The sequence below is a fragment of the Poecilia reticulata genome, linkage group LG20 (genome assembly GCF_000633615.1).
Source record: "Poecilia reticulata strain Guanapo linkage group LG20, Guppy_female_1.0+MT, whole genome shotgun sequence".
NCBI classification, from domain to species: domain Eukaryota; kingdom Metazoa; phylum Chordata; class Actinopteri; order Cyprinodontiformes; family Poeciliidae; genus Poecilia; species Poecilia reticulata.
This window is the reverse complement of record NC_024350.1, coordinates 24055660-24067189: the sequence shown is the minus strand read 5'-3', so window position 1 is coordinate 24067189 and position 11530 is coordinate 24055660. Positions and strand designations below refer to the sequence as shown.

Here is an 11530-nt window from a genome sequence, read left to right as displayed (position 1 = left end):
ATATAATTATTTCATACCGAAAACAAGGTGAAATGTTTTTACAGAAATAAGTAAGTAGTTAGAAAAGTTGAACTTGTATATTTTTGTAAGGCAGTAGCTACAGTTTCACTGTAGAAAAAGAAACGTATGCATCTGCACAGGTGATGATTTTACTATTGGGGGAAAAAACATGACAAGGAGCTGTAACACTGCTGCATATTAAATCCTAGCTCCCATATGTCTGTCTTGTGAAGCAGCCAGCAAGCTGTTTGGTGCTAACAAAGTTAACAAATTTCACTACTTCAGTAAACAATGTTTCAGTATATTTTTTATGAAGAAATATTTCTTGAGGAGTTGCTGACAGTCTGTGTCACAAACGCACAACCCACCCAGAAGAGACTTTTTAACTTTCTAGTTTAAATTTACATGCTGAATCGTGACAGTAGAAGAAATTAACCCGCTGTTTTAGCCATTTGGACCAAATACAAATGATGACAAAACTGCTTAAGCAAAAAATAAATAAATCTATGCTACCGGTAACAAATCTGTTCAGCTGGTAATGACCTGAAAAGCCAAAACATTTCTAAAGACTGCAGACATCCATGTCGGAAAACAGACATACATCATTAGCCTTATGAATGCAACCAAACAATTAAACAAAAAATAAAAAATGGTCAGATTAGATATTTTTTAGTATCTTTCATCCAACTTATTACATTCTGCAGCACTGTAAAGGCATGCTCTGTTATCTTTCCCATTTTCAAAAGTGTTGCATCATATTCACGCTCCAGGGAAACAGACGGTCATAATTAAAAGTTCCTGGACACTAAATAAAGTAAAATATATTATTAATCACACCAATAATTGTGGATTCAAAATCATATATTTAACATGGGATTTTTTTCCCCCTACGACAGACTGGCGACCTGTCCAGGGTGACCCCGCCTCTCGCCCGGAACGTTAGCTGGAGATAGGCACCAGCAGCCCTCCCGACCCCACTAGGGGATAAGGGTGTAAGAAAATGGATGGATGGATGGGATTTCTTTCCATATGTGATAAACACATTATTAATTTAAGGGTTATATTTTTACTGGGTTTCTGCTGATGCAATAAAAACCTTTTTTTTTTTTTAAGGTTTTATCTACCACAGCTGCCACAATATGTGAAAGCTGCTGCACCTGGCTTAGGTTGGGAAGAAGATTAAAGCCTGCTGGAGTGTGTTAAGGGCGTTGTTATAAACATACTTGAGGTTTAAACGTTACAGGTGCTGCTAAATGCATTTTGCTTTGTTTTACTACAATAATTCCCCCCTCCCCCCATTAATAAAATGTTCTCAAATTAATAGTTGGGTGTTGCCTTGTGTGACATCATCCTGTTCAGCATTTTCTTATTCAGTAAATATTTAAAATGTAGTTTGTTTTTTAAAGCCAATTAGAAACCGACGGTTAAAAAAAGAATCATACAAATAAAAATCAAATGAAAAATTTAATGGAGGCAGTGCTCGTAAGCCTTTCAACATTTACAGATTAAACGTGTTGCCTTTTAACCAACTTCTCTCCTTTTGAATGACTCACATCAGAGGTAACACTTACTTCCCCTGACTCACACGGAGAGATTCTTTAAAACACTTGGAATCCACGACCTTTTACCATGTTTATCTTCTGGCAAACTAAAAGCCTATTTTTTACAAAAAAAAAAAAAGAAAAAAAAAACCGAAACCACATTCAACACTTTTGAGCTCATTAAAAAAGTTTTATGTTATATAATAAGCATTGTATGAGTCATCTGTATAAGTTTTATGGTCCATATGAAAGCACTTTGAGTTCATATGCATCTCTTTAAGGCCCTGCTTAGAAATCATGGACAACATCTTGTTTACATCTACGGCTTGTTCTCTCTGAGAGACAAACCTTCGGGTGGACAATAAAATTTTCAGGATTATACTTGCAAAAACATTCTCTTGTTTTATGAGTCTGTTCCATTTATGAAACGCTCTTAAACGACCTCTGTTATTCCAAATAAAACTACTTGTTCTGCGTTTATTAAGTTCAAAGTGTTCTGGGTGCATTTTGATTCCCGATCAGGACAGAAACCTTTTTTTTTTTTTTAATAGAGGATCAAATAACGTTTGACGTACTCACCGCTGCTCCACCACTTTTTGCCGTTTATGATGTAGGTGGTTTTGTCTCTGTGAAGTCTGCACTCCATGTTTGCTGCGTCGCTGGAAGCGACGTCAGGCTCTGGTGGTAAGAATTTAGGAGAAAATGAGTCAAGGAGACTTCCAGAGTTTTCCCGTGTCTTTGTTTTAAGCTCAGATTCCAGCATAGGCCGCAGTCGGTAAATAATATAAATAAAACAGAATGCTCAACTCCAAAATGTAAACGACTGGCCCGCAAAAGAGGGATTCATGTTCCCACGACATCCGGTGAATTAAATAACTGTTAATTTCCCTCCCGCCCCGTAAGAAAAAAACAATTGTGTTTAGAAAAACCACAGGGATGTTCACCTTCTCTGTATTCACCTCTGGCAGTGGCGTGTCGCCATTTCCAGGCAGCGTGGGAAGTACGTGGATGGGAATTACTCAGTGTTTGCTGCTGCTGGCAGGTGATGTTTTGAAACGGGAGATTCACAGTGTCTGTAGCAGCCGAGGGTAGTCTAACCTCGCTCCAGACCACAACCATTCACACGAATCCAGTGGAAAGAAGCTGAAGGATTTTGTAGCAGTAGATGAGAAGTTTCGACTTTCCAACTCTTTATGAGTTCAGCTGTGAACATTTGTGTTCACGCCTTGCCTTACAAAGAACAGGCTATTCCAATAGTGTTCAGATCCCTCAAAACCCTTTCAGATTTTTCATGGTTGAGCCACAAACTCCTTTATGTGTTATTCATGCTAACTGCAGCTATAATCCTATCAGGAACGGTGCTCTGTAAGATGTTCAAAGACTGGAAACAACCCTGTGTGCCTCAGTTTTCACGACGTTGTTTGTTCTCTAACAGACCTTGGAGGTCTGCACAGAACACCTGGATTTATGTCAAGATTAGATTATATTCAGGTGGATTTTGTTTCAAAGCATCCGAGCAAAGAGGGGTTTGCTTGGGCTTTGAGATTTTTATTTGCAAAGTCTACACTTTTTTTAATATCTTCTAATTTATTCTTCTGATGATGTATCACATAAAATCTTAATGTACATTTAAATTTATAGCTGCAAAGTGACAATAAGTGAAGTACAGTGATGCGGTGCGAATGCGTTTGCAAGAGAGAAATCAAAAGAAGAGGGGAAACAACTGAAGTGTGATCCTTCAGCATGAAGGGGAAAAACTCCCGAATCAAAACACAACGTGAAGCTCATAAACTATCTGGTTTCCATTTACAGGAACGTTTGAGAGCTTCACTGCACACACAGATTCCTCCCTCACACAAATAGGTGATTCTCTACTGTTGTGTTACATTTCAAATCTTCACGGCCAAGGAAAAAGAAGGAAGCGGCTGCTGGGACAGATCTGGAACTCTGGTTCTGTGTTTAAAGCTGTCAGAAGAGAGGCTGGGCCCGAAGACAAAGAGATAAAGTCTTCTGGGAACATCATGTCCAAGAGTTTAAAATGCAAACCAATTTCTAAATACATACATTTTACTGTCAATCCCTCTGTTCTAAAAATCTACCATGTATTGTGAATCTATTTTATGTGGATCCAGATCGATTTTGGAGGATTTTGATCTCAACAATTAGCCAGTAAAACAGGGAGCACTAAACTAAACCTCCCAGCTTCCAATAACAGAAATAAACAGTGGCTGAGTCTAAATATTCAGGCAGTGGAAACTGTTGCAGCAAAACCACATAAATCGAGGAGAAGCTTTAATGTTGATGATTAATCCCAGGAGGTTTGACCTTTGCCGTTAACAGATGTTTTGTTTTGTTTGTTTTGCTTTTTTTAACAGTGCAACAAAAAGAACGAGACACTCTAATGGAAAGTTTACTCTTCATATTTCTCGATCCAACGGAGTGACTGCATTTGCAAAAAAAAATAATATTTAGCAACCTAATCAAATTTAACTCATGACTGAATAACTTGGACTGTATGTTTTCATTTTACTTCACTTTAAAAGCATATCATTAATCAAGTCGTGAACAAATTAGAATAAATGATTTCTTAACCTCAGATTTTTTTCCCCCACTGCATAAATGAGCTAAATTTAAAAGTGTTCCACATTTTTTATTAGGTGAAATTTTGCAATAAAAGAAAAAAATATATATATATTTCAAGGCTATTTCTTTTTTTTTTTTTTCCAGCACGGTTGCCAATAAATACTTGATCATATCGATACCTGTCATACAGAAGCAGGAGCGGATTTCTCCGCTGAGTAGAGGCTCCAGCCATTTCTTCTTCTGCTCCTCGGTGCCGAACATGTGGAGCACCTCCATGTTTCCCGTGTCTGTGGAAAAACATCATTAATGGAGTTTCTGTACAAGCTTCTTCTACACCCCCATTCTATTGGAGGAGTTCTTTAATCAGGAATATTTCTTAATGAACTAAGCCAATGGACTGAAAAAAAAAAAATACTCCTATGTCTTGGTAGGTTAGCATAACTGGGAACCTCCCAAGACATGGCTCTCCACAAAAACAAGTCAGGCCAGGGTAACATTAATGAGAGAAGCAGCCAAGAGCCCCATGGACTCTGGAGGAGATCCACAAGTCAGGTGGGAGAATCTGTAACTATTAAGAGTCGCAGTTCACAAATCTGACCTTCAGGGGAGAGTGGCAGGAAGAAGAGAGTCCCATTTGTAGTCTACTATAAGCCATGGAGGGGAAACACATGGGAAACAGGTGCTCGGGATCAGATAAGACCAAAAATGGATGTTTTGCCCTACAAAACAAAAAATGATCTATGTTGTGCAAATCACAGTGGATCTTTTTCTTGTTATGGGAGAAATAATGGGATCCCTGAGACAGGTGCTGTGGGGGTGTTAATATACAAGCTCTGGAGAAGATGAGGAAAAACTTCCATCATTGCTGAGGTAAACTCCCAGTTCCCAGCTCACATATCAAGCTTAAAGAGGAGTTGATGACACGAAAATTTTCGAGGACTCGGAACCTCCCAACACAACAGCCAGGCTTCTTCTTGCTGATTTTTTTTTCCTCAGTTCAATAATAGGAAACCTCACATCTTGGCAGAAAAGCTCCCTTAAATTAATCTAAAAAAACAGCTTAGTTCTATGGATTATGGACTTTCTGACAAAGAGGCCACAAAGGGTGCAAGTGTATAACATGTGCTATCCTGAGGTTTGACTACAATACCACAGAGAATGTAAAAAGAGTGTCACCGGGCGTGGCAGCGGCGCAGGCATAGAGCGTGAGATCCGTGTCTGGAGGGCTGCAGTCTTCGACGCGGCCGTCATGGGTTCAAGTCCAGGCCTTGACCTTTGCCACATGTCTCCCGCTCCCCCCTTCACAACCCACATTCCTGTCAATTCAGGAATGTAGGTCACAGACCAACTATGAACTCTTGCTACACCGCTGCACTTAGACTACATAAGCGCTTCACGCAGCACAGTCACCATAAATGCACTGCACTTTATACTATTTGTGCATGTTCACATACCGAGTGTATGTGAATTTTATGAACTCTTTTCTTCTTGTGCTACTCGTGTAAAAACTAATTCATTCATTCATTGCGAGTCAGACTTTTTTTGTTTGTTGAAAAAAAAAAAATCGTGTAATTTTCGTTCCACATCACAGTGGAACAAAAATTCTTTCTCTGTGCCGTCTGTCACATAAAATCCTGTAGGTGTGCTTGTGTCATAAAAAATGCGAAAAAGATTAAGCAGGTTGAGTTTTGATTTAAAATGTTGTGACAGCAGGAGAAAATTTATTTTGTATGCATATTATATATTCGTGCAACTTAAATAAATAAATGCTTGTGACATTTATGAGCCCCATATATCTCGAAAACACCTCAGGATATGACATTATTTAGTTGCTTTCATTTTTTCATTTTTTTTTTTACCTGGAGCTTGGCAGTTGAACACTTCGGGAGCGAAGAGGCAGCGGCCCGTTTCTTCCGCGATGTAGGCATAATCCAACTGAGTGAGTCCACTGACTGCCGGCAGGAACAGGTTCCACAGCCCGGCCTGCTTGGCTTTCTCCTGCACTCACAGAACAACACTTATTACAAATCTGGAATAATTCAGAATGAATGACATTAGACTGAGTCGATGGCGAAAACCACTTTGGTAATAATATCGATGAAACATCTGGTGAAAAAGGACTGAAATCCAAAGTTAAACAAAGTCTGTATATTCTTCCTGCCTACCTTTAGATCCTCTATTATTTTTGGAGAGTGCCACCTCAGAGGAGACTGGGAATGTTTAGTGTAGTATTCTGCAACTTCCTGAGGAAATAAACAATTGCATTATGAGAAAAAAATTATAATAATTCCATCCTGATTTTTTTCTCTCTCATGCAATACAAAAAGGTTAATTTGCTCAAGTCTTAAACTGTATTTTGCTGGTTTGTTTTGGTGTGCCCAGTTCTTTTACGAGAAAGCCAAGTCAGCAGAAATTCTTTGATGTTCAGTGAACAACGAGGGCTCTGTGTGCAGTAAAAAGCAAACAATCAACAGACTTATGGTTTTCTCCATTTAATTAACTAATCCACGTGGAAAAGATGAATTGGTCTGTCAAATCTTCCCACGTCAAAATGAAGCGTTTGAGCAAATAAAATGCGCCCTGTCCTCGCCGAAGCTCTTGGCACTGACCTGCTGAGCAGGAAGCACGTACTGCTGCATGAAGTCTTTAACCTGCTGGAGCACAGCCTGGCCTTTGGCAGTCTGAGGGAACAGCCTGTCTTTTGTTGGACCTGCGAGTGGGCTGGCAGGAAACAGATCGGAAACATGTGAAAGGTTGGCAGGATGCACTCGGCGCAACAGCTGAGAGCCAGGCTCCGACTCCGGCTTGCTTAAGATCGGTCCGCACGTGGATTCGATTAGTATTCTCACCTACAACAACAACAAATTCTGGTAACGAGGCTTTTGACGTCAGCCGTGGTGGGCTGTAATTATAGTGGTTTGTTCACATTAAACTCATCCATCCATTCATTATCCTACACGCTTATCCCCAGTCGGACTGCGAGGGGGTGCTGGTGTCGAACGAGAGGCGCGGCCACCCTGGACAGGTGGCCAGTCCGTCGCAGGGCTCGCATTAAATTACGACTTTTAAAAAATGTGGATTTCTGTGCATTTTTTTTTTCATTTCATGAGTGGTACTAACCTTTTGGCTAGCTGCAGCGCTGCTTTAGCCAAAGGCTCGACATTCTGGCCATACTGAGCTGCATCAGGCGCGCTGGCGTTGCCCTGCAGGTAACGAGCGTAGATCCCCTGCGATAAAACAGAAAAATTATAATTTGATGCAAAAGACTCACAACTGTCTTTACAATATAAGCCGGTGTAACTCAAGGACTGGCTTGGATGCAATATGTGGTACAATTTTATATTTCAAGTGTCACATAACCCGGCGATGCCTACGAATAACGTATTTGGCCAGGTGGGTGGATGCTAATGCTCGTTGTGTCAGACTAAAGGGGGTTAGACTAAACCCCCTATAGTCTGACACCCCAAAATAAAATCAAGTGAAAGCTACCTCACTCAAAGCTTACCAAATTACTGCATATTCCTGAGTTGCACTTTTTTCATATTTTGACCACTCCTGCGACTCACTACTATAAGTCAGAAAAAAAAATGCTTCTTTCTGAAGCATTTTTGATTGTTAAAATATAATTTCAAACTGAAGGACAAGAACCAAAGATTAAACATTACTGTCTATGAAGCCTATAGATGGGCGTATAATGACAGTGTACTGACAATCTGTGCTACCTCATCAGATTTTCCTACCATAGTGCATCTAGACAACGATGCCTCAAAAGCTTCTACCTTTTGAAACTGCTATACCTGTTGAGGCTTGTGAACCATGTAATTACTTCTCCAAGCCCTGGTAGTCGCCAAGGAGATAAATGTGAATTTCTTTGCATGCGGGCTCTTATGGTGTTATTTTAACGCTTATTGCCCCACATCCGCCTCTATGCCAGCAGACTTCCACGCCAAAGTCCACAATTTCCGGGAGTTTGTTGAAAAGTAACTGAACACAGCGTGTCACCAGATCATATCGAGAGAATAGGCAACGTTTCATTCATGCTTGACAATAAGCTATTTTGCAAAAAAAAAAAAATACAAGAATAGGCAACAATTTCAGTTTCTACTAAGACACCCCAAAAGACCTAAGCATGTTGCGGCTTTATCTACAGTGAAGTGGTACCACGAAGTATTGACTCAGCAAAGCTGAATACAAATGCATGTCACACTTTTAAGATTTTTTTTTTTCTGAGAATTTAAAAAGTCATCCATCCTTTTTCATTCTTTATTTTTCTTACACTAATAACCCACTGAAATTTGTGGCCATATAACATACACCGATGTGGTTTAGTTCTATCACAAGGGCAAGTGTGTTTGCACAGCAGGATGTGGTGGAAGACCTGAGAAATTGCAGCCGCTTTAAAGAGAGACAGAGCCAAGTAAAAGTTCAGCGGCGGCAAGGAAGCAGATGGGATCCCCCGGCACCTGCAGTAAATGGAGATCAGGTCACTAGGCGATGGGATACCTGCACAGAGAAAAGTTTATACATATATGTTTTTTTGTTGTTGTTTTTTTTAATTGTGAACAATTCGTGAATTATTATTGCATTACCTTCTACTTCTTTAAGGTTGAATATAAATCTCTTAATGTTGAGAGCCGAGGGGCAGTAGAGAGGCACGAGGAAAAAGGCCAGGTCTGCTAGAGGGCTCCCAGTGGTGGACAGCTCCCAGTCGAGCGAGGCCATCACTCGGGTCTGATCATAAAAAGGACAACCAATGAGGCAATTGCTGAAAAATGCATTCTGCGGTCATAACAACCTTTTAGGAAGTCTTGCCTCAGTTGGGTGGAATATCAAGTTGTCAAGTCGGTAGTCTCCATGGACGAGTGTGACCTCATCATCTTTATCTGGCAAGTTTCTCATCAACCAATCACAGAGCTCATTCACAGCAGGAATGTCTCTGTGGGCTGATGCGGTGTACTGCTTCGTCCAAGTAGACACCTTGGAAAATGAAGCAACATTTTTTTACATTACAAATCTGACTACATACGTACAGATGTAAGGAAGCTTACTGAGTGCAAAGTGTTTAGCTAACTTGTCTCCTGCAGTATCCCGGCCCTCTCCCGAACCCTTCGAGCTTTAGTGATGGTAAATCCAGTGAGTGCAACTTTGCCAGGTTTTCCACCGCAGCTGTATATACGGACGTTCTTTGAGCTGGACTCATTCCAGGGAGCTGAAGATCCCTGAAAATGCGGCCCTGCTCATGATAAAACATACAAAACAGATAAAAATAAACTGAATGGGTATGTTGTTGTGTAGAACATAGAGTGCATTGCAGCAAAAATATTCACACCCCTTGAACTTCTTGAACATTTCTGTCATGTTACAACCATACATTTTCATTTATTTTAGTGAATTTAAGTGTCCAACACAAAGCTGTGCATAGTTATAAAACAGAAGAAAAAATGCTTGAAAGGGACTTTGTGAAAAAGATCAAATGAATGCATATGTTGTTGTACAGTACATGCATTCAAACGCTTACCTTTACATGTTCCATCAAATAGAACTCTGTTCCTATTACTTCAGCCTCATTGCAGAACAAAAGCGGCTGAGGAACGGGAAAGCCGGCAGAGAAGAGAGCCGTCTGCACCTGGTACTCTCTGTCCACCTGCAGGATGTCCGGACACAGGTGAGCACATTTGGATTGTTCACACAATAAAAGGTGAATCTTGGGTGTTGACACACCAGATAAAGATTTTAACCAGACTAATTATTATTACAATCTTCGCCAATAAGCTGATGGCTGTCAAACAGCTGAATATCAGTCATTATATCTCATTGTTGCTTGGAGAAAATAAATTAAAAAAAAACAACAATACAAAACAATTAAGTATCATTTTGCAATGCTGTCCTGTGTAAGCACGGTCACTTCTAAATAATGTGAAAATACAGATTTTTAAAAAAAAACATATTTTGAGAATAAAGTTTTAAAATCTGTGCACAAAAGTAGAAAAACTACTATTTCACTTTTTAAAAAAAAAAAACCTCAACCAACTGTACACATAAAGCATGGCTATAATGACAATACAGCGTTAAATCGACGGAATAAAACAGATTCTCATCACTGTTCCAGTAATAATCTACAAATTAAATAGGGCTGTATTGCTGCCCTCTGCTGGAAAGAGACAAAACTGCATCCAGAAAGTTTTGTAAATGGAGTTTTTTAAAGTCTCGAAACATTGTTGCGAACGTGATTGACTACACATGAGTAAAGCTCACCTTGTGCGCCCCCGGCAGCAGCTCACCGGGGGGCTTCTTCCTGAGAACATAACTTCTTGAAGGTGCCTGAACCAGAAAGGTTGGGTTAGACTGGCCAGCGCTGCAAAGATAAAGGATATAGTTAGCATTCTTATCATTAGTGACTGAGAAAGTGAAAGCAGACTGTTGAAATGTGTTATTTTACCTGTACTGTCTCACGGTCAGAGTGTCGTTCTTAGATACCAGTGACTTCTCATACAGGTATCTTTGAAGGTTGCCAACACTGAACTTATGTTGTTCTCGCACAGATGTTAGTTGGTCTTCCATGTCTCAGGCCAAGTCTTCTGGTTTAATCAGCACTGGGTTTAATCATTAACTGACACTGGTGAGCTGAGCGGAATGCGCAAACATTTCACTGGGCTGAAGTTGGTTTCTTATTCAAAGCTTCAATTTGACTATTGGATGAAGGACTACTTCAAGGATTATGTGCCACGTTGTTTGGGATTTGTGAATAATTTACTTTATGAAAAATGAAGGCAGTTTCAGTGCTGTAGTCTTAAATGAGGATCTAAGTAGTGAAGTAGTGACTTCCAAATTTTGCTTTTTTTGTTGTTGTTGTTGTTGCTGCAGTTTTTTAATGTACAGCCCCATCTAAAATAGCTGCAACAATAGCACTGAACATTTCACTGAACATTAGTGTTTTCAATTAGAATTAGAATTTTTACAAATTATATGTTTACATTTTATATATGTAAACATATATATTCATGTATTGCATGCAGAAAGTCGTCCAGGTTAACCAGTATTAAGAACTTTGCTGTCTATAATTGCAAAAGTAATAATAATAATAATAATAATAATAATAATAATAATAATAATAATAATAATAATAGACATGCTAAATAAAAATAAACTTGTATTTTAATCTAATGTTATTTTATGATTATTTTATAATTTCTATTTATTAATATTAATTTTATTTTCTTATTTGACTATTGAAGAAAACTCCATTCTGGGTTTGTCCATTCTAAAAACCGAGTTTAGAGAAACCACATTAAACACATCACTTTAAAAAAATGAAGGCAGCACCACTGCCAGTTTTTTTCTTCCACAAATAATTATAGGGCTCATAATGTGAAGGAAATTCCTTATTTATTATTATTATTATTATT

The 11530-nt window shown here is 39.2% G+C and overlaps 1 protein-coding gene across 1 annotated transcript in view; it reads right to left on the bottom strand.

Moving 5' to 3' along the window:
* The window catches only part of acad11 (acyl-CoA dehydrogenase family, member 11), a 25245-nt gene extending 14467 nt beyond the window's left edge, over window positions 1-10778 (bottom strand). Inside the window, exons 1-13 of the mRNA XM_008396798.1 lie at window positions 10564-10778; window positions 10380-10479; window positions 9643-9768; window positions 9196-9357; window positions 8937-9101; window positions 8714-8855; window positions 8503-8627; window positions 7245-7351; window positions 6734-6845; window positions 6290-6367; window positions 5984-6122; window positions 4304-4411; window positions 2121-2219 (exon numbers count right to left, since the gene is read on the bottom strand). Coding sequence (XP_008395020.1) covers window positions 2121-2219; window positions 4304-4411; window positions 5984-6122; window positions 6290-6367; window positions 6734-6845; window positions 7245-7351; window positions 8503-8627; window positions 8714-8855; window positions 8937-9101; window positions 9196-9357; window positions 9643-9768; window positions 10380-10479; window positions 10564-10685 — 1585 coding nt within the window. The 5' untranslated portion in view covers window positions 10686-10778. The remainder of the gene's footprint in view (window positions 1-2120; window positions 2220-4303; window positions 4412-5983; window positions 6123-6289; window positions 6368-6733; window positions 6846-7244; window positions 7352-8502; window positions 8628-8713; window positions 8856-8936; window positions 9102-9195; window positions 9358-9642; window positions 9769-10379; window positions 10480-10563) is intronic.
* Window positions 10779-11530: the final 752 nt, after the last annotated feature.